This window comes from Phodopus roborovskii, unplaced genomic scaffold (assembly GCF_943737965.1).
Source record: "Phodopus roborovskii unplaced genomic scaffold, PHOROB, whole genome shotgun sequence".
NCBI classification, from domain to species: domain Eukaryota; kingdom Metazoa; phylum Chordata; class Mammalia; order Rodentia; family Cricetidae; genus Phodopus; species Phodopus roborovskii.
In genome coordinates this window covers 36,530-59,083 of record NW_026126055.1, presented here as the reverse complement: position 1 = coordinate 59,083, position 22,554 = coordinate 36,530, and the positions used below count along the sequence as shown (strand labels likewise).

At 43.5% G+C, this 22,554-nt stretch overlaps 1 protein-coding gene and 1 non-coding gene across 5 annotated transcripts; both read left to right on the top strand.

The window, feature by feature from the left end:
- The first annotated feature begins 9,516 nt into the window (after positions 1-9,516).
- Positions 9,517-17,659, top strand: Maged2 (MAGE family member D2). Of its 4 annotated transcripts, none has more exons than XM_051179358.1 (13): positions 9,517-9,663; positions 11,143-11,228; positions 11,614-12,105; positions 12,732-13,040; positions 13,159-13,222; positions 13,466-13,545; positions 14,018-14,112; positions 14,587-14,666; positions 14,750-14,792; positions 15,113-15,175; positions 16,379-16,493; positions 16,898-17,357; positions 17,524-17,659. In XM_051179358.1, the coding sequence occupies exons 2-12, from the start codon at positions 11,184-11,186 to the stop codon at positions 17,348-17,350; spliced, it is 1,839 nt and encodes a 612-aa protein (XP_051035315.1). In that variant the 5' UTR covers positions 9,517-9,663; positions 11,143-11,183; the 3' UTR covers positions 17,351-17,357; positions 17,524-17,659. The 4 variants fall into 4 exon arrangements, with proteins under 4 accessions (XP_051035315.1, XP_051035317.1, XP_051035316.1 ...); XM_051179360.1 differs by having other exon boundaries at positions 9,558-9,663; positions 11,156-11,228; XM_051179359.1 differs by lacking the exon at positions 9,517-9,663 and adding an exon at positions 10,153-10,281.
- Positions 16,078-16,205, top strand: LOC127218338 (small nucleolar RNA SNORA11). Its single transcript, XR_007834186.1, has one exon. It is a non-coding gene; the product is annotated as a small nucleolar RNA SNORA11 (small nucleolar RNA).
- Positions 17,660-22,554: the final 4,895 nt, after the last annotated feature.

The window sequence follows — 22,554 nt, the reverse complement described above, 5'->3', positions numbered from 1 at the left end:
TTCAGTTTCCTATTGCAAGTTCCTCAGTGGAGGTGCAGGCGTTAGGGATATTAATTCAGTAGGTAGAATGCCTTCCTAACATTCATGAAGTGCTGGGTTGGGTCTTCAGCACTGTGTAAATGGGATGTGGTATAGCTTGTGTGTAATCTCAGCACTTGGGAGGTAGAGGTTGGAGAATCAGACGTTCAAGGTCATCCTCAGTCACATAGGGAGTATAAGGACAGTCTAGAATATGTGAGACCATGTTTTTAACAAAGAAGAGGAAGAAATTTCCTCATAGGGGACAGTCCTAGCTGCAGAGAAGCTTTGTTTATATAGCAACAGAGAAAACTCCAGGAGGTGCTCATTCTCTCTTAAAGACAAACAGATAACCAGGGTTCCCAGGCAAATTAAGAAAGCCTATACTATGAAATCAAGAGGCCAAAACAAGCAAATAAAACAAATGAACCCAGAGCAAGTTGGGAATTTGAGTAACTAACAAAAGAGAACTTCAGGAGAAAAATTATACTTGTCAATCAGTCAATCAGTCAAGAAAGTATGACATGCATGAAGCAAGAATTAGATGCTACAAAACAAGAACAATCAGAAAAGAAATACACCCCAGAAATGGAAAAAAATGTTGCTGGAAATAAAAATGTCAACAAAAGATTGGAAAATAACATAGAGGAAATCTCTTGGAATGTAAGGTGAAACACAAAACAAACAGGAAATATGAAAGAAAAATGCCAAAGATACAGATCAACATAGCAGACACAACATTTTGAGAAATGAGTTACAGACTAAAAGAAAAATAATGAAACTCTCTCTCTCTCTCTCTCTCTCTCTCTCTCTCTCTGTGTGTGTGTGTGTGTTTGTGTGTGTGTGTGTTTTGAGTTTGTTTTGGTAATTTGTCATATTGATATTTTCCTTTTTAAGATTAGATTTTTTTTTTAAAAAATTGTTTTTTTCTGGATTTTGTGAGGGAGGGAGAGAGAGAATGAGAGAGAGAGAGAGCAGGAAATTGGGTGTGTAGCAGAGTGGGGATAATCTGGGAGGAGTTTGGGGAAGGAAAAGGATATGATCAAAATATATTGTATGGAAAATGTTTTTTAATTATTATTTGTATATTCCGACCACTGTTTCCCCTCCCTTCTCTCCTCCCAGTCTCCCCTCTTCCTCTCTTCCCCCACAGGGCAGGCCTCCCATGGACATCAACCAAACATGGCATATCAATTTGCAGTGAGATAAGGCACCTCCCTCATATTAAGGCTGGATGAGGCAACGCAGTAGTTGAAATAGGGATTGGAAAAGATTTTAAAGAAAAGTTTTTGGATGTCTCTGTAGCTGGGCATGATGGTGCATACCTGTCATCCCAGCACTGGCAAGGCTGGGGGAAGAAGATTGCTGCAACCCAGAGACCAGCCTGATCTACATAGTGAGTGTCAAGCTAGCCAGAGCTACATAGTAAGACACATATCCAAAAAACAAAACTAAAATGTAGTAGAAGTTAATTTCCTACAGCTAAAGAAAGATCTCTAGAGAAAGCGCCAGGACAGTGAATCCAGAAGCCTGGAACAGCAGATCCCACACTAGTTCTCTTGCACATCACCATCCATTCTTCTGTCCTCCATCAGTGTATTTCCAGGTCCCTTTAAAACCCAATCCACATTCTTTCGTCTCTATGATAAAATGGTGGAATCCACCAATATTCACTTACTGAGCCTTATGTGAGAGGAGCTAGTGAGGCAAGCCTTCATTACCATTCTCATCACACAGCCATTCGTCCTCTCCCTTCTCCTACTACACTAGCAACTCTGGACTTCCATGTTCTTCCAGAATGCCAGAGATGGGAAAAGATGCCATGGATAGGTTCTTACACTGTTTTTTCCATTTGGAAACTTTCCCCAGCTATCCACCTAGCTTTCTCACCTTATGTATTTGTTCATATTTTGCCATTTCAGTGAGTTCCTTCTTAACCACCCTATTTAAAACTGAAATAACCTGCTTTCTTTACTCCTACCCCCCCTCTCTTTCCCTCTCTCTCCTCTCCCCTGTTTTTATTTTAGCTCCTCCCTGTCCCCCTGCCCCTTGCTTCCATGAGACAGAGCTTTACTATGTAACCCCGACTGGTCTCATACTCCAGAGCCTCCTTGCCTAGGCTTCTGAGTGCTGGAATTAAGGAGTGCACCATCACACCTGGATTTTGTTGTCTCCATAGCACTTAATTTAAGTTGTTACAGATCTTATTTCTTGATCCAAATGTTTCCTCTCTTCCCTTTACTAAAATCAGCTCCATGAGAAACAGGTATTACTTTGTGCCTTCTCCACATTATGCCTTCATCTCCCAGAACAGCATCTAGTACCTAGCAGAAAATAGATATTTGTTTAATGGGTTGACATAATAAAAGCATATAATTTATGAAAGAATAAAACCTATTACAATACACACACACACATGGAATTAGTGGTTCAAATATAAAACAAAATAAAATATGGTTATAAGCAACTAATGGAGTATGAGACAGAACTTGTTGCAAGAAAAAAGTCTCCTTTAAGAGTTCCAAGGTTAATGACATTAGACTTGTAAAGAAGGAAGTGTATTCTTGGCTCACTACTTAGCTGGATTTTGGAAAAAATATTTACATAGTCAAGACAATGTAAATACTGTTTATTGGTTTTTAGATTTAAGAGCTACCCTGGAAAGACAAAGAGAGGAAGATCTCGTTAATACTGCAGAACAGAACATAAATGTCAATAATATGTATAACGTAAAAGGAAAGATCAAAGAGATAATGTAGGGCAGTGATAGGCACTGTGCAGCTAATATCTTTGTTTTTAAAAGAAGGCAGTTAGGAATAATGCTGGCTTTGTAAAATGGCGGTTGTAGGTTCTCCTCCAAGATCCACGACTTCACTAGACCCTGGTAGTTGGCTGGGTTTCCAGTATCGGGCATAATTTTCCCAGAGAGATGTTGGTTTCTTCCAATATATTCATTCTAGTATTTCATCCTCAGGGTTATAGTGCTATGCTGGTGGTTGTTGTGTTCATAGACATCATGGCTGTGCAGTACTGTTAGTTGTTTCCCTCCCTTTGAAGCTGGCAATGTGCCTTCTGGTACTTACACTTACAGATAAGCATAGTTCTCACCCCTCCTCAAGGAAACTTCTCCTTGCAACAAAAAGACCATTACAGAAAATCACAACCAATCAAACTGTGGAGATGTGGAGCCTAAGCCCAACTGGCATACCTACAACACAACTCCTCCAGCTAAGGCTCATTCCCGAAGACGTTGCAGAAAGAGTGTAAGAACTAGAGAAACAGGAAGTTTTCTGTGAGATTTTGTCTCCTTGAAATTTCATAATGTCTCTCAACAACATGGCTTACTAAACATGATCTGAACAAGGAAGATCCCAATACAAATGCTAACATAGAAGGTGGAACGATTATGAGACCTCAACCCTAGTCAAAGAACTACAGTTAAGGAATGCTGAGAGTGGGAGAAATAGTCTTGACCAAGGAAGAACACACTGATTGATAATTCCACACCAATGGTCATCCCCGAAAACATATAAATATGACTAAGCAAGTTGTATTTATATATTTGGGGATATACATGTACACACACATATAAATTCATAGAAAAACTGTAGCCACAATGAAAAAAAAAAGTTAATGCATTTGACAGAGAAGTGAGCAGGGGTACATAGAAGGGATTGGAAGAAGGAAAGGGAAGGGGAGAGGGATGTAATTACAATCTCAAAAAATAAAAAATACTTTAAAAATGAAATAAAAAGCAGGCAATTGAAATCATTGTAAAAATAGACAAAACAGGAAATAGAGGTCTCTATTTTTTTTAAACTACAAATTAAGAAATAACAAAAAAGTATTGATGCTAGCCCTTGCAGGGAAGTGGAGAGAAAAGCACAGAAGCTCTGGGCGTGAAGAGCATCTCTGTTTGTTATCTTGGGGAGTTAATGGAACATTGTGTCAATTTTTATAAGCTAAGAAGTAGCATTATCGATAGTTGTAGAGAGACCCAATGGTGGATGTAAAACCAAAAAAGTGGCTTTGAGAACAAAGTTACATTGTTTCTTGAAAAACATATCCAACTGGAAATGATAATTTTATTACGCAAATTAAGCTCCTCTCAGAAAGACATGTTTTCTCGTATTTGTGGTTCTTAGACCATTTATAGATACATAAAATCATGTATATGAAAGCAGAAGTGAAAGTACCTAGGAGAACAAAGAGGGCTAAGGGGAAGAAGGATAAGAAAAAGGGAGGGAGAAATGTGGCCAATAATACAATATATACTTGCATGCCAATTTAAAAAAAAACATTTCAAAAGCTGGCTTCAGGAATGTAGGATGGAGATGTGGAGAGCTGAGGCATGGGATCATTTTTTATTGAGTATTTTTATTAAGGAAGAGAAGATCATTTCAATAAATATTTAATGTAAACTAGCATATACTTAATTTCTTTTTTCTATTTTAATTAATTTTTATTTAAATTAAAAACAATCTTATTTCATATATCAATACCAGTCCCTTCTCCCTTCATCTTCCCATATTCCCCACCCCCATCCCACTCCTCATCCACTCCTCAGAGAGGGTGAGGTCACCCATGGGGGATCATCAAAGTCTGTCACATCATTTGGGGCAGGGCCTATGCCCTCCCCTGTATCTAGGCTGAGAGAGTATCCCTCCATAGGGAATGGGATCCCAAAGCACTAGGGATAAATACTGGTTGCATGGGATCATTTTTATAATATTTTTTGTTTGAGTTGTTACTATGTACACTTCAGAATTTAATAAAAAATATTTAAAACATTGTGTTGACCTCACAAATGTAATAAAATGTTTTTCCCCATGAATCTGGGTCTCACACTGTAGCCCTTAGCTGGCCTGGAAGTCACTATGTAAAACAGTCTGGCCTGGAATGTGGGAGAATCCTCTGCCTCCCAGGCATGGTGATTGCAGGTTTACATCACCAAATGTGGCTCAAAATGTATATGTCTTATGACACGTTCTAAATGGGAACATCCAGTTAGACTTGCCTCCACAGATGAAAATTGTACTGTAATGTCCTTAACATATTTAGGAAGGGTGTGGTGTTTCATTTTTTATTTTGTTTTCTATTGCTATAGCAAAGTGCCTGGGGCTGCATGTTCAAAGTCCAAGATTACTTGGTCCCATCTCCTGCATCCCTGCCTAATTTCAACAAGACTAACAGCCTCATGGTGGAAGCACATACAAGGAGAGATCAAATGGTGAGGTGTGTATCTTTTAATAACAACTCACAACAATAGAAACTCACCTGAGTCCCACGTGAATGGCATCAATGTCTCCCAATAGTGATTAGCCCAGTGACCTAGTCTCTTTTCACTAGGCCTCATCTCTGAAAGATTCCACTAATTCAAATCAGTCCACAGAGTCTCAAGCTTTCAGCACATGAACCCATGGGAGAGAAAAACATCCAAACCAAACCACAGCACTTGGAAAGCGCATGGGACTTAAAACCACTGGCAATGTAGTATCATGGTTAAAACACTGGTATTTGATATCCATTGAACTGGGCTCAAAACCCCTCTATGCTGCATACCCATTTAGATGAAAGCTTGCCTCTCCTAAGCTATTGTTCTTTTCCCCCAATATTGTCCTCTTTCCAATGAGGCTGGTGCTCACACTTTATGCTTTTGCAAAGTTTACTGGAGTATAGGAACGGGTAGCCAGAAGAGGACTTGAAAATGACTTGCTCAAATCTAAGCCTTTTATGAGCAATGGCCACCTTTGCGATGGTGCCTAGTAGATAGTTGGTCCCTAGCTTCCTTTCGATGGCCAATTCCTTTCTCATGGGTTTGTTTTTAGAAGGCTTGTTTGTAAAAAGAACAAAAAAAAAAAAAAAAAAAAAAAAAAAAAAAAAAAAGACAGCACACCTAGAGCCTGATGGTGTGTGTGTGTGGTAAGTGCGTGATTATATGAATATGTGTGTGATCATGCATGTGTGTGAGTGTATTGTGTGTGTGCCTGTGTGTACCATGGCGTTCATGTGGAAGTCAAAGGACAACTTGCTGCAGTAAATTCTCTCTTTCCACCATAGGGGACCCTGGGATCAAACTCAGACCATCAGGTTCTAGGTTGGCATGTGCCTGCCGACCATAATCTTAGGTATTTTCTGATGGCCTATGGTTATTGGAAACAGGCCTTGAGCATAACGACTTAGGCTCTTCAGATTTTGTAGATTAATGCTGATGATCAAAAGATTCTACAGAACATAAGAAGAAAATGGAAGGAAATTTCTCTAGTCAAAAAGTAAAGACTTTGGGCTAATTGGGTTTTTCCACTTCAGATAAGGTCACAGTCCCCCCCCCCATCTCCACGTCCTAAGATAAGAATATTTATGGCATTGTGTTAGGAAGGCAGTAAAATTGAGGAAGGGCATTAACACTGATGAACTTGGACTGAGATTTAGTTTACTTCACTGAATTCGATAATATTCAAGGTTCTAATTCTGTTCCTCCTGAGGCCATGAACCAGACAATGTGGAACTCTAAATGTTGGAAATGGTACAAGAAAGCACTGGGGAAGCGTTTGCAGGAAAAGTTCCTAGGCTAGAGAAAGTGTCATCTGATAGTGAAGTGTTTGGCTTAACTGGAATATACTTTTCAGAAGGAAAAAAGAGTAGGAAAAAAAAAAAAAGGCTGGCAAATAGGGATAGATGGCAAACTCAGATTTCTTGAAAATCTACTCACTGTCACGAATATCACATAAGACATTCAGAACCACCAGGAAAGTGTTGCACAGGATAGAAATAACAATGGCTAAATGAGACATATGAAATAATGGTAAATGAGACATACACTTATTTAGCTCACTAAAAGAAAGCCAGGTGTAGGCAGTCCATCTCATAGAGTTGTTAGGAATCAGGTTCTTTGCACTTACTGCAATGCTGTCCTTAAGTGTAACTGTAGTCTTCTCTGTCTTTATCCAAGGCAGAGCTTCTGTATCCAAAAATGAGATGTTCCATGACTAGAGAAAATGAAGAGAGTGGATGTCAGGTTAAGTAATTAGCAATTGATTCTGCAAAGGTCTGCACTGAAAATATTCCTTCCAAGCTCACCAGAGATCTACCTGTAAACACACCTGGACTTTTTCTTATGTTACTTTTCTAGACTTCAGCAATATTTAATATCTCAAACACATTTATTCCTCCCCTTCCCTCTTCCTCCTTCTCCCCTTCTGCTCCTCTCCCCATATGTATCCCAGGTTAGTTAATCCAGATGTCTTTGGTTCCTAAATGCTGGAATCACCATTGTATGCTACCATGCCCAGCTGGTAAAAAAAAAAAAAATCAGCAATGTGTGTATTTTTAAACCAATGACAGAGATCAAACCCAGGTCCTCATGCATGCTAGTCAAGTGCTCTAACACTCCAACTGTATCCCCAGCCCAACTTATCCTGCAAAGTAGCAGTTCTCAGTCTTCCTAATTTTGTGACTCTTTAATACAGTTTCTTATGTTGTGTTGTGTGGACCCCAAACCATAAAATTATTTGTATTGCTATTGCATAACTGTAATTTTGCTACTGTTATGAATCATATGTAAATATGAGCCCTGTGAAATGGTCATTTGACCCTCTCGACCCAAGGTTGAGAACCACTTCTTAAAAATTCTTTTCAAAATCCTGTCTTTTCTTTGGTCATGCCTTACAATTTCTTTTCATTTATTTCATCCATACATGTTTCTGACCTCTAGGGCTCATTTCTTGGTTCAGTATCTTCCAATTTGATGCATTCCTTCTTCCCAGGTGCACTTTCCTGTGAATTAAAGACCCATTTATATAATGACAGTTTCTAGATGGACAGTCTCTATTCAGGCCTTTTTTTGAGTTTCAGATGTGCTTATTCACCTGCCAATATAGTATTTTCACCTGGGTGAACCATTGGTGCCTCAAAATCAGCATTAATTTCCTTTTAAATCCATTCCTCCATGTCTCAGTGAAAGGGTCACCATCTATCTACACTATCTGTTAAATATAGATCACAAGATTTCAATATGTTCCTCCTTCCAATCCATCCCCACACAATCCAATCATTCATCAAGCCCTAATGCACACCCCACCCCGCCCATCTCCTTGCTCTCTCCTGCTAACACTCTAGGACAAACCACAAGCACTGCTTGCTTAGATGGGTACCAAGGTCATAACTATGCTCTCTATTTCCAAGAAGACACTTAATCCCCACACAACACCTAAGACCTTCTTTGATAAAACACACACCTACAACATCCATGCTGTCTCCAACTGTAGGGCTCTTTAATAGATAGATTTTAGTACACTCAGGTTTGGGAACTTCATTATCTTGCTATCAAAGGAAGGGAGAGGAATTTGGGGCACCAGAATTGGAAGAAAATGAGAGGTTGGTGTAATGTGATCGGCAGAGAAAGCCTAGGAGGTAAGAAAGTGGTAGTGTGACGTTACAAACTTTGGGAAAGTAACAGTTCACAGAAGATGAAATGGGAGTATATAAACCCGCCTTGATGATGTGCAAAATGTATGTGAATCAGATGTCTGCAGAGCACAGGGATTAGGCATATTTCATTTGTTTAATAAAGGGAAAGGTGACCTCATGAAGCAGACTAGTGACCATTTGTGTATAAGAAAGATTTTGAATTTTATTTCTATAACTGTCATGTAGTACATTATAGCTTCTAATAAACTTTGCTGGGTCTGCATTCATGTGCTCTATTGCTAATAATGGTTTTGTCTACTTCTCTTTGTTTCTATATTTTATCTTGTTCTCTTGAGGAGACTCAATTCATTATGTGAATTTATTAGATAACAGAAGTGCCATCTCAAAATAGCGAGATTCGTTAAAGAGGGTGAGTATGTAATTGCCATAATAAAACTCATTACTTTGTACAATTAACATACACTGAAAATGGAAGTCTTTTTCAAAATATTTGAATCAGCAAAACACCATAAAACTACAAGAGTCCACTATACACACCAGGATGTTCCTTGTAGCATTGTTTGTAATAGCGTGAAAAGGGGGAGACAATCCAAAATTACATGCAAGCTGAAACCAATCAAATAAATTAAAGGACACCTATACAAGAAAACATTATGAGGTACTAAGAAAAATATGCACTGAGGAAACGAGGTTTGAATATATAACTGAAAAAGGCAGTTACGGAACAGTACGTATAGTATGTAGCCTGTGTGGAGAGAAAGCACAAATAATCAGACCATGAATAGAAAAAAATATGGAGGAATGTCTATCAAACTGTTAATGACTATTTTGGGGGAATGAGATTAAAGATAGCCTTTCATTGTCCGTTACATATTTTTACATTTCAGATTTTCATACGAAAACACAATAACTTTGTAGTAAGAAAAAACTAATGATATAAAATAAATAAATTAAATGAATGAACCGTTTTCGTGGGGCAGTTTGGGTTGGAAGGGCTTCAGACCGAGCCTGGTACAGTGGCATAAACATGGGCTTTGGCGTCAGACAGCATTGAGCAGGGCCCCATTGCCCCACCCCCGAAGAGGGGGCGGAGGGCAGGGGGCTGCGGAAAGGGGCTGGGCTGGGCTGGGCTGTCTGCAGCTCTAGTCCAGGAGGCTGAGACTTCGAGAGGGACTGAGAGCAGGCACACGCATCCCAGACTCGCTAGAGGACAAGGTGAGAGGACAAGACTGGGCTTTCCTGGCGACCAGACAGTGGTTCTAACACCCTGAAACCTACAACTGGGCTGGTGGACAATTTGTATTTCACTACTGTAGCGAGAGCAGAGGTGCTGCACTTAATGCGGTGTGGGAATGAGAACGACAGAAAAGTAGTAGGCTGTCTATGGACTGGACAGCTGAGACTGTCGGAGGTGGAAGAGAGAAAAGGGGGAACTGTGCATGTTGGGAGGGGAATGAGGAATACAGGAGAATGTGAAGGGGGAAGACAAGATCCAGAAAGGAGAATAGGGGTATGCAAAGAAGGGTTAAGGAACATTGGGGGTGTGTATGCATAGGTAATACAGCGGGGGATGTAAGGAATGAGAAGAGATTTTGTAGAGTAAATAGGACATGCGATGGGAAATAGGGAGTCCGGAGTCAGGCAGAGGGAATAAGGAGGGGTGGTGGTGGATAAGGAGTGATGAGGGGGGAAGGGCAGACGGGCTGGGACGGAGGCCCCCTAGGGAGGCGGAAAGGGGCGGGACCACTTCCGGCCTTTAGTGGGGAGGGCAGTATCTGAGTTTCGGAGGGGCTTGGAGAGAGTGGACGCATTCGGGAATTGTAGGAGGACGAGGTGAGCCACGGGCCCCAGCTTTGGATGAGAGCCTGCTAGGGGTCGGCCCCACCCTCTGGGATCTGGAGAAAACCTGCCTCAAGAGCCAAATCTTACCGAATCCATCCAACTAGGAAGGGAGGGGACAAGACCCCGTTTGGCTGGGCCCAAGATGGAATCATTAGTTCAGTTCTGAGTTGAGGAGGGGGTGTTACAAGGAGGGAGCCAAACCAATTTGGGTTTTGCTATTTGGAGGGGGGCGTGTTAGGATAAAGGGCGGGACTTGGAGGCTCTGTGAAATTGATAGGGTGGATGTGAGTAGGGGAGGAGCTGAGACCACCAGACACTGCGACAATTTGGAAGGAAGGCTTGTTGGGGAGGGGGCGGGGCCGAACAGCATTGCGGACCTAGAAAGGGGCGTGTGAAGGGGCTGGGTGCTGGACTGAGACCGTGGCCACTGCGCATGCGCTTCATGTATAGCTAGAAAGGGGCGTGTAGAGAAGGGCTCACACAGAGACAGGGCCAGCTGCTGAATGCGCATGTGCACGGTGGACTTCAAAGAACGGGTTTGTACTGGGAAAGCAGGCGGGGTTGAAAGGGCGCTGCAGCAGACGCGCATGCGCATTCCAGGCCTGCGGCTGGGGGGGGGTGCGCTGGGAAAAGGGGGCGGGGTCCTCAGAGCTGCCGCGCTGGCACATCTTCCTGGAGGAGGGGAGGGTGCGGCTGCAGAGAACTGAGACCTAAGGACTGAATTTCTGTATCTGAGAACCTACTGGTTGGGGCTCGGGGAGGGGCTGGGCTGTGGGGCCCTAGAAAAGGTGAGGATCAGCTTCTAGGCAGAAGAAGGGATAGGACGTTCAGCGGGCTCTCCACTTGACCCAGGCCTTCTCTTCAGACTCAGCTTTGTCGGGTGAACTTGAGACATGTCTGAAACAAGTGAGAGTGGTGCAGGTCCAACTCGCTTTCAGGTAAGACCAATTTTTGCCCTCTCTTTCTTTCTGCTTTGCCTTTCCAGCCCCCTTTGCTGCTCCAAATCCTTGGAGCTTTTCCTCCCATCCTTGTCATTCCCCACCCACTTCTTTGCCGGGGTGCATCCCCTCTCCCCAGTCTAGGGGAGGCCAGGAGGCCAGAAAGAAGGGAGAGAGGGTGGGCGGGCCCTTGTTCTGTCATTACTTTTTACTAAGGGGAATGGGAGGCCTTTTTTTTTTTTTTTTTTTTTTTGAGGAGGTGATCGGAGCACACTGCAGGTAGGAGTCTTTACAGGTCCGAGAAATGTTGCCTCGGAATTTGGGGACCATTTCTATAGTTCTGGGTGGAGAGGAGGTCCGTGAACTTCCCTGCTTCTCCTTGCAGGGCAAAGCTTCAGAAAAGGACAGCGGCTCCGTGATGCAGGACCTGTTGCCCGTGACCCAGAACAAGGAGGTCTCAGAGACACCGAAGGCTGAAAAGGCACCAGAGGTGTCAGAGGCTGCAAAAGTCCCCAAAGCCTCTGGGAACCCAAAAGCCACAGAGGTCTCGAAGGCCCCAGAGGCTCCTGAGGCAGCTGCCACCCAGCCCTCAACTACCACACAGCTGACTGATAGCCAGGTTCTGCCAGCTGAAAACAAGAGCCCAGCAGCTGACACCAAGACACAGAAGGCTGACCTGCAGGCTATGACAATGCCTGCAACCCAGACCAAAAAGGTCAGCTGTGTTACTGATCCGAAGGTCAGTACAAAGGCCCCTGAGACGGAGGCTGCTGACTCTCAGGCTGGAGCAGATGAACCAGAGCCTGAGGGTGCAGCTGTCCAGGTTCAGGAGAATCAGGATACTCGGCCCAAGGTCAAAGACAAGAATACCCAAAAGGTAAGACCTCTGCTACAGCTGCCCTTGCTTCTTCTCAACATTCATCATGTCATTTGGTTCATTTGTTCTGCAAACATTTAAAGAAAATCCCGGACCTCTTGAAAGACACAGGGAACACTAAACGGAATGTATTATAGTTCTTGTATCCACAGAGCTCACAGGCTGGTGGGGATATGTGACAGGAATATCCATAGCTGCAATCTGTGATGCAGTTTATATGTATGCAGTAGTTGTACACTTTAGGCCTTGAGTTGGGCATATGCACGTGTGTAGTCTTTTATCTGAAATAACTCCTACGGTTTTGTACTATAGAGAAGGAAAATGATGTCCAGAGAGAGAACTAGTCCAGGTTGGTATAAACAGAGACAATGGTGGGCATAGGAAGAAGACTCATGCCTTATTTCTGAGTTGTTCCTGATCCACTTAGGGAGGACATTCCCAACTGGTACTCAGTGACAAGCCCATGACTCAGGATGGCTAGTGTGCAGTGAGGCAGACTATACAACAAGGATAGGGCACATCCCAAAAGAGACAGGGTCAAGTGATGCTTTCCAGAGGAGACTGAGTTAAGAGAAAGAACCACCTGTTTCACTTGCTGATGCTGGTCCTCCTCTCTGTTGATGCAGGAGAAACACCTGGATGGGGAAGAAGATGGCAACAGTGACCAGAGTCAGGCTTCGGAAACCACAGGTGGTCGGAGGGTCTCAAAGGCCCTAATGGCCTCCATGGCCCGCAGAGCTTCAAGGGGACCCATAGCCTTTTGGGCTCGCAGGGCATCAAGGACTCGGTTGGCTGCTTGGGCTCGCAGAGCTTTGCTTTCTCTAAGATCACCTAGAGCTCGGAGAGGCAAGGCCCGAAGAAGAGCTGCCAAGCTGCAGTCATCCCAAGAACCTGAAGCAACCCCACCTAGAGATGTGGCCCTTTTACAAGGAAGGGTATGAACTCCATCCCCTACATCCCACCTTCTCTACTGCCTTGCCCAACTTCTCTGTTATATTTTGGAGTTTTCTGCAGATTTTCTAGGTTTTTTTTCACCATTTCCTTCTCTCCTAGGCAAATGATTTGGTGAAGTACCTGTTGGCTAAAGATCAGACAAAGATTCCCATCAGGCGCTCAGGTAGAGTCCTACAACACATTACCTCTCCTGAGCTCTGCCTTCTCTCCAATGTGCCAGGGACATCCTTCCCTCTCCTGTTCCTGTCTCTTCTCCCAAAGGTCTCTGAGTAGTGGCATCTTTATCCATAAGCCTAAAACCAGATTATACCACCCATGGCATGGACAACAAAGGGTCTATAAGTTGGGCATGAGGGTCACCTGGCATCTCTATAGCACTGATGCTTACAACACTCTCCTTTTGCAGATATGCTGAAAGACATCATAAAAGAATATACTGATGTATACCCTGAAATCATAGAACGAGCAGGCTATTCCTTGGAGAAGGTGAAGGGGCAGCCCTGGGGGATGGGTGCACTGGGGAAACCTTAAAAAGAAGAAAGTTATACGATCACCCTCCTGGTGGGAAGCACAGAGACCTAATATTCCCATTACTGTGTAGATGAGCGCACCGTGGTGTAGGGAGGGGCAGCTCACACAGCAAGCCACTGGAGGAAACACAGCTAGTACTAAAGCTACACAGCTTACTCCTAGCTTCTGTCTGCTGCCGGATACACTGTCTCGTGGATTGCAGATGCTTACCTCTCTGTCTCCCCAAATTTCCACTGATCACAAAGATGCTATGGATGACCACCCTATGTTTGTTATATGTATAATATACACTTAACTATATACTTTATATACAATATTCCATTCATTTCTCTTTCACATACACAGAAAAACCTTTGGCTGTTATTAGGAGCCACAGGATGCCTGGGAAGGTAGATTTTATGAATTTATAAGCTATTCTCATCCACAGGTATTTGGAATTCAGTTGAAAGAAATCGACAAGAGTGACCACTTATATATTCTTCTCAGTACCTTAGAGCCCACTGATGCAGGCATTCTGGGAACGTAAGCTGGGGAAGTACTAGGGTGGGAAGGGGCTTCTTGCTTCCTCTTAGAAGCTCAAGAAAGAGGGTCTAAATGCCTCGCCTATGTCCCAGCTCTCACACATGGCTGGATCCCCGAGAGCAGTAGTGGTGCCAGATTACGGCTGACAGAAGGGTTTGAGAGCCTGGAGTGGGGCATTCCTGCTGTCAGGTTTGCTTTCTCTAACAAGTTCTCAGGAAATTGGACTGTCGTCACTTGACTCTTCTACTGAGTGCCTGGCCTGGCTGTGGAAGGGTGGCTTTTAAAGGAGGGAGGGATTTCTGGTGTGGACCATGATGCTTGAGAGCAGGAGTGTCACTAGGGTTCCATCTACAACTTCTTGGGGCCAGGGTCTTTGGGAGAGAAAGAATCTAGGAGAGGCTGGTCTATTGAGCTGTGTTGTATAGATGATGGCTCCTGAACATAAACTTTCTCTCTGTCCTGTTATTCTCTTAGGACCAAGGACTCACCTAAGCTGGGTCTCCTCATGGTGCTTCTTAGCATCATCTTCATGAATGGAAATCGGTCCAGTGAGGGTGAGTGGCTGGGCATGCAGTTGAATAGGTAGCTGTTGTCTGAATTCCAGGTACTCATTTTCTGTCCTTGTCTCCTCTTGCAGCGGTCATCTGGGAGGTGCTGCGCAAGTTGGGACTGCGCCCTGGGTATGATTGGGCTCTCTCAGCACTTGCTGTCTTTTGGCAAGAGAGGACAGTCCCTGGATTGCATCAGCCTGGTGGTCTGATGGAGCGTGGGGTGGGGGTGGGGAAAACTGGGCTGGGTAGTGGGCCCAGGGTTCTGACCTATATGGATGGGGAAATGCCTCCCATCTCTGCTCACTTTTTCACCATCTCTTGAACTCCCATGGAGCTTTCTCTGTACTGTAAATCTATATTCTATTATGGAAATGTCTCTGCCAGCACTTGCAAAGTGTGTAAGAGATCTGATTAGTTTTATTTGCTTATTCATCTTTCTGTGTTCTCAGGATACATCACTCACTCTTTGGGGATGTGAAGAAGCTCATTACTGATGAGTTTGTGAAGCAGAAGTAAGTGCCTATGTCTCGTGTGTATGTGTTTGTGGTCTGAAGGTGTGCATGTGTGTATGCTATTGGCAGAATGTTTCTGGGAGCAGTCCCTGATTTCTGTTTCAAATATGGCTTCAGAACAACTCTATGAGGGAGATGCAAACAGTCTTAAGGAATTAAAGTCATTTGCTCAGAATTACACAGGTAGCAAATACAAATTGTGTTTAGAACATGGCTCTTTTTACTCGGCTAAGTAGCACTTCATAAAAATTCATTTCCATTAAATGGCCACAAGTGGTACCTGTAGGCAACCCAGGACAGTGCTGCTGGATACTGACTCGTGTATTTAGTTTCATTTACATAATTGTGTACCATTTACAGATGAGGGATATGATCCCTAAGAGGGGATATTTGAGCATGGCTCACAGGTGATTTTTTTCAAAAGGCTCATTTAGGTTGACTTTGTAACTAGGAGTCTACCTTGTATGGATGGGAGTCAGAGGAGAGTATGCATGCACTCACATAGAGAAACAGGTGTGTTTAGGAACATGAGTGCACACACAAACACGGTGGGGGGGCTGAGAAAGGAATTGCCAATCAGGCTTTATCTAGTCAGTCAAGAATACCCCCCATTTTCCTCTCTCTCCCTCTCCCCCCCTCTCCCCTCCCCCTCCTCTCTCTCTCCCCCTCCTCTCCCCTCTCCCCTCTTCCACTCTCTCTCCCTCTCCACTGCCCCACATATATTCCATACTGGCTTGAAGCTTATCTAGCCAAGGATGAAGGTTAACTCCTGATCATTCTGCTTCAGCCTCCTGAGAGCTGGAATGTAAGGCATGTGCCACCATGCCTACCCAGTCTTTTTTTTTTTTTTAATAGTGTATCTTTCCAGGGCTTGGCAAATTCTCCTTCCAAATCCTTGCAGTGTGGTGTGCTCAGAGCAGGGATCCTGAAGAATGGACTCTCTGTTTACAACACACCCAACAGGAATTTGGGGCCAATGTAACAAGGAGCACAACACTTGTGTCCTCCTGTGAGCAAGTGCCCTACATGTTTCTCCCCAGTTCTCCCACATGGTTTCTAGGCATTGCCAATAGGATAAGGCTCAATATTAGGGGAAGGGCTGAAGTATCTAGTTAGGAACATGTACATCTATGACCTATCCAGTCCATTCATAAGTGGTCCACATTTGACCCTAGAAATAGACTTTGAATCTCTCTTTCATAGGTACCTGGACTACGCCAGAGTACCCAATAGCAATCCTCCTGAATATGAGTTCTTCTGGGGCCTGCGCTCTTACTATGAAACGAGCAAGATGAAAGTTCTCAAGTTTGCTTGTAAGGTAATTGGATAGCCATTTGTACTCAGCATATGAAGGTAATGGGGTGCCCTGGGATGGGGTGTTCTATATTGAGAGTGTCCTGATGTTGATATCTGGCATTTTAAAACTTCTATGTTATCAAACATGGTGATAAGCACTGTATTTAGATCATTTAACCCTTACAACTGGTACAGATTTGTTGTTGTTACCCATGTGAAAACACCCTCAGAAAAGTTGGTGGGTGGTGTATCCACATCATAGAATCAGTTAAGTGTCAATGAAGGGATGGAATGGTTGATGCAGGATTACTTGTAGCAGTGACTGTATTGTTACAGGACATACAGTGTATAAAGTATGGTGCCTTGCAAACAGTAGATGTTCAATTCTGATTGTGAACTTCCTAAGGGCTATTATTTCCATTTCAGGTGCAAAAGAAGGATCCCAAGGAATGGGCAGCTCAGTACCGAGAGGCGATGGAAGCGGATCTGAAGGCTGCGGCTGAGGCTGCTGCTGAAGCCAAGGCCAGGGCTGAGATTAGAGCTCAGATGGGCATTGGGCTCGGCTCTGAGAATGCTGCTGGGCCCTGCAACTGGGACGAAGCTGATATTGGACCCTGGGCAAAGGCCCGGATCCAGGCAGGAGCTGAAACTAAAGCCAAAGCCCAAGAAAGTGGTGGTGCCAGTGCCGGTGCCAGTACCGGTACCAGTGTTGGTACTGGTGCCAGTGCCAGTGCCAGTGCCAGTGCTGGTGCCAGTGGTGGCTTCAGTACCAGCTCCAACCTGACAGCCACTCTCACATTTGGGCTCTTCGCTGGCCTTAGTGGAGCTGGGGCCAGTACCAGCAGCAGCTCTGGTGCCTGTGGTTTCTCCTACAAGTGAGATGCAGGTATCTGTCATGGGAGCAGTGAGGTAGCTGGGACTCATGGGGGTGGGATAGGGGAGCTGAGTCCTGGGCGGGAGATCAGCATGAAGCATGTGCAAAGATTCTGCTGTGATTTTCCAGTGTCCTGTTTGCTAGATACTGACTGATTTCCCCTTACTTGTGTTTGCAGATATTGCTAGTAATCACAGCATCTTCTTCTCAAGCCAGGGTGCGCTCTCAGAAACCTACTCAACACAGCACTCTAGGCAGCCACTATCAATCAATTGAAGTTGACACTATATATTAAATCTATTTGACATTTCTGAGTTTATTGCCTTTTTTGGTAGACTGCCACATTCTAAAAACAATTGATGAAGTTACCATCACACTGGTTGGATTCCTGAGAATGACAATTAGTACACCTCTCTGGAGTAGGTCAGGAATTTCTTTCCTCTAGAGTAGATAGGCTTTCTGTGGGGCAGAGTCATGGGGGTTGTAGCTTCAGAAGGCATTGTTTCAAAAAGAGGCTTGACTCTCCTTTTTAGAAATGTGAGTGAAAAGTGTAGAGAAAGGTGATTAGGGAGACCCAAACAAAAGAACATTTTCTTGGGGAAGAAGAGTATAATATAGTCGGCTAGAAGCCAGTGGAAAGGGAGAAGTTGAATACTGATCCATGCATCACAGTCTCTGAGGAGATGAAAGGCATGGATTGCTCTAAAGCCTGGGAGAATACACTGTCCAGACAGGACCATGAGAAGAGATGTCAACTAATAGAAAGAACTTAACAGTGCATAGAGCTCATGGTTAGGGCAGAGGTGGAGACATAATAGTGTGACTGGCATTTCAGGTATAACAACCAAAAAACAAGTATTGGTTTACTCCAAGGATTGGGTTTTGCCTTTTGAGTTTAGAGTAAGAACACAGTTGAGTGTGAATCTAGATCTCAGCTACAGTGTTCTGGTGCCTGACTTAAAACAGTACTTACAAAGACTGACAGAAGAGACTGGGCAATGGAACCTAGACGGATGTGGAGAAAGATGAAGTATATGAGGTAGATTAAGGACCAGTGTGGGAGAATCTGAATAGGAGTCTTAAGTTCAAGAATGGGGCACCAAGCTAAATATCATTGGTGACTGCTCTCTGATGGTGTTTTAGGTGTCTAGGGGAAGGGTATGGAGAGAACTTAAGTTTTAGTCACACAGTAGGGTAGTTGTATATAAGAAGATGATGGCTTGAAGGCCAGGGTATTAGTTGAGCTATACATATGAGCATCAAATCACCTGTACAGAAACAAGAATTGGGATGGAGTTAACCACTATAAGCCAGAAAACTCAAAGGCCTCCCCTGTGGTTAAAGGCGGTTTCTGCCATTGCTCACTAAGGGACATGGCAGATTGGACTAAAGGCTACTGGAGAATGACTTGAGTGTATGTGGGAAGAGTCTTGCCCTTTCCTTTGTGGGAAGACTTATACCATCTCTAATTCCTATGATAATAGATCCCCAGTCACTGAGAAAATCTTGTGGGTAATGAGGCCCTTGTAATGGCCACCTCTTCCACTCTGTATTCAATTAAAACAACATTTATTGCTTAGGAAAAAATAATTGGGGAAAAAAACAACCACAAAATACCAACCAGAGAGGAACTGCTCTTACCTATGGCCATCAATTCAGACCTAATTTCACTCCCGGGGAGTTTTTCACTAGAAACAGGCCCTTCTATTAGTATGCAAGCCATGGTCTCAGAAGGCTGGATGGTACCTGTGATATGCACTCAAGGTTCAGCTTTGGCATCCTAGAAAGTATTCAGTGGATACTGTGTCAAAGATTACCTCATTGCTAGGTAATGCCTATGTAAAAATGGGGACTAGGAGATAATGGAGGATACTGAAGAACTCGAGGACTGTAGGCCTAATAAAACTGGAGTTTAAAGTGCTTGATAGAGTTAAGATAAGAACTCTGCCCTTGCTGTGTGCCCTCACTTCTCAGGAAACTTAGGGGTTGGCTATTTTTCATGTGTCAGGCCTTAAAGGGGATGGGGAGAAAAAAAAAGTCATCTCTGGCAAGTGAGGTTACAGCATGGAAAGGGGTGTGGCAGAGAACATGATGGAAGACCTTGTTTCTGCCACCTTTTCAGCCTGGATGTCATTATTGTAACAAAATGGACACTGCAGTTTCTAGCCCCTCCTTACATTTTACATTATATCATACGTCGTCTCCTTGACTAGGCATAGGAAGAGCCCTGTGAAAAATTTCACCTTCTAAAAAGCCTTTAGATATGTTTTTGTCCAAATTGTTCTCTTCCCTTGAAATTTGTTTTCCATAAATGGGCTGTAATAGTGTGACATAGTTATGACTCATGCATAAAGAAAAAATAAACATGGCCTTCAGTCCCAGCTACTTAGGAGGCTGAGGTAGGAGGATTGTAAGTTCAAGGACTGCCTGGTTTACAGAGGGAATTCATGGTCAGCCTGGCAAATTACTGAGAACCTGTCATAAATGAGGAATAAAGAGAGAATAGAGAATGTAGCTCAATGGTAGAGTGCCTGCCTACCATGCACAAGGTCCTTGCTTCAATCCCCAGCATCACTTTTTTTTTTTTAAAAAAAATCCAACACAAGGTTAATAATGACTAGATAAAATGTTTTAAGCTAAAAGTTAAATGAGAAAGACAAGCTTTATAGAAATTATACATACTAACTATTGTTGCACTGGAGCAATTTGTACACGAGTTCATTCAACAAGCACTGAGTTGTCTGAAGAAAGCTGTTGGTAAATTAATAGGACATAAATATTCCCACAAGCCTGCTCTGAGAGAGCTGTTTGCTTACTATTCAAAATAGGTACAGGCAAAGCAATTAGAACTGAGCCTGGTACATAATGTCTGCCTTTGAGGTATTTTATTCCAATATCTGTATCACAATCAGTTCTTTCAGTTTCCTCCCTATTTCTGGCCCTCTAGCCTGACTCAATTAACATTGACTAGGGCTTCTGACCAGGTTGCTTTGTTTGTTTTGTGTTAGTTTTTTAAGGCAGTATCAAGTAGCCCAGGCTGGTCTCAAACACCCCTATGTAGTTTAGACTGGCCTCAAATTCTGATGCTTTTGCCTCTGATGCTCTCCAAAGGGCTGGGATGAGAGGGTGCTTTCCAGATAAAGAGATCAAGCAGATGCATGACCCCCCAATGGGATTGCTCCTCCGTGCTTCCTACCAGGGTCCTATCTGAGCAGGGCTTTAACAGCTCAACCCCCAGCTAATTCCTCCATATCACATTTCATCTACAAACCATGTTCACAGCTTCTTTTCTCCTAGAAGCTGGTTATCAGGAGTTCTGAACTAGGCCCTAGGGATGAGCTACGCAATGCAATACACAAGTAGATGTTACAGGGAGCATGAGTCCAGTGTGATGCGCAAGCACATTTGGGGCCTACTGCAGTCCAATCCCATATGCACCACTACTCTTTGCTAATGGTCACTGCCTGCCAAATTTATATTTGATGCATTAGAGAACAAAATGAATATGTGCTGCTTATAGTGCATGGTCAATTGAGGGCTCTCTCACTAGGCATTTTAAATACACTAGGATTCAGTACTTTAAATTAGTTAGGTAAATTTCAAGTTAAATTCAAACAGAAGAACACTTATATGATGAAGACATTATGAACTGTGGGAGCCCAGAAGAAGAGAGGGATCTGTTCTCCTGTGTACAGGGTATTATTAAGCAAAGGTGGCATGTGCTAGGTACATCTACATAAATTCCCACAGGCACAGGTTTGTGTAATAGATACACAGTCAACGCTGCTTAACTGAGAACTATACAGATGAAGATGATAGGCCTTTGCAACTGGGGCAGTGGAGATGGCTCAGTGGATAAAATGCTTTCTGTGTTAGTGTGAGATTTGCAGTTAGGATCCTTAAAACCCACATAAAAAGCCTAATGGATATGATAATCAATCTGTAATCCTGATGCTTCAAGAGGTAGACATAGAAGATCCTCTGGACAAGCTGGCTATCTAGCTGAATCAATAAACATTGGGTTCAGCAAGTTACCCTGGATCAGTAAACAAAGTGGAGAACAATTGAAGAATACACCTGACATCAATCTCTGGCTCCTACACATGCACCCCCCACACATATATTAATAGACATGTATACACACTACACACACACACACACACACACACACACACACACACACGAAAGAAACCAGGCCTGGTATTCTGTGTTGAGGAGTGTGAAGGTTTAGGGGTTTAGGTCTAGTGTATACATACATACACACATTTGTACGTACAGGAGACACTCAGATTGGCATGGCCAGCTATCAAATGGAGCTCTAGCTGCTTGGATAGGCAGGGCAGGGTCAGCTCCAGTATAGGGACCCAGGAGAGGAAGGTAGTGCCATGGTATAGACTGATACATAAGTGGTTTCTTTCTCTGATTTGGAGGGTGGGAGAGCTAAGAGTCATGTCAGAGGATACCTCCAGGGAAGACTTCCAGTGTGGAAGATACAGAAGACTAGCATGGACAGGACTTCAGAGGGCAGTCCAAGTCTGAGACATCTCCCATATATCAAGCAGAAGCGGTCAAGCAAGGTTAGTTTTCAGTCCTGAATCTGTTGCCATGGTAATGAGACCTGAGGCTGTTCTCTGCTCTTCTGTGGCTCAGCTTGTTCATCCATAAGCATTGTCAATTAAGCGGGATCTCACATGTGGAAGCCGATGGTACTGTGACTATGCATGGGTGTCTGATAAAAGACAATAAATAAGGACAATGAATGCCTTTCCTGAAAGTCATTTCCAAATTGTGCCACAGAGTTTTTTCAAGTACTATGTATGCTAATAAGCCCAGGATAAGGATCGGATGCTGAGAAATGAAAACAGTATCCAAAATTTATAAGTTACTAACTAGGCTGAGGGATAGGAAGACTCATAACATAAGAGAATCAGAAACAGACCAGAAAAGGAAGAGATGCCCCTCCCTAAGGGCAGCGACCACTGAGATAAGGAACGAATAGGGAGGACTTCCTGAAGGACTAAATCTTGGAGGAGGAGCTAGGTCGTAGAAGGAAATTGAGCAAACAAGAGGCAATGGGATGGGGACAGTGTGATTTCTCAAATGGTGTAAGGGACAACATCAAGAGAGTCATGAAGAAGAGGGATTCAGGCTGACACCCTCGGGTCACCGATCTATGTACCTGACAGTTACCAGCTGACAGAGGGACCAA

Bases quoted from the DNA above. Each gene is read 5' to 3' on its own strand.
- Maged2 (XM_051179358.1), top strand. From the start codon at position 11,184: ATGTCTGAAACAAGTGAGAGTGGTGCAGGTCCAACTCGCTTTCAG. The intron at 11,229-11,613 runs GTAAGACCAATT...TTCTCCTTGCAG, and splicing joins CAGGTCCAACTCGCTTTCAG to GGCAAAGCTTCAGAAAAGGA. The intron at 13,041-13,158 runs GTATGAACTCCA...CTTCTCTCCTAG, and splicing joins TGGCCCTTTTACAAGGAAGG to GCAAATGATTTGGTGAAGTA.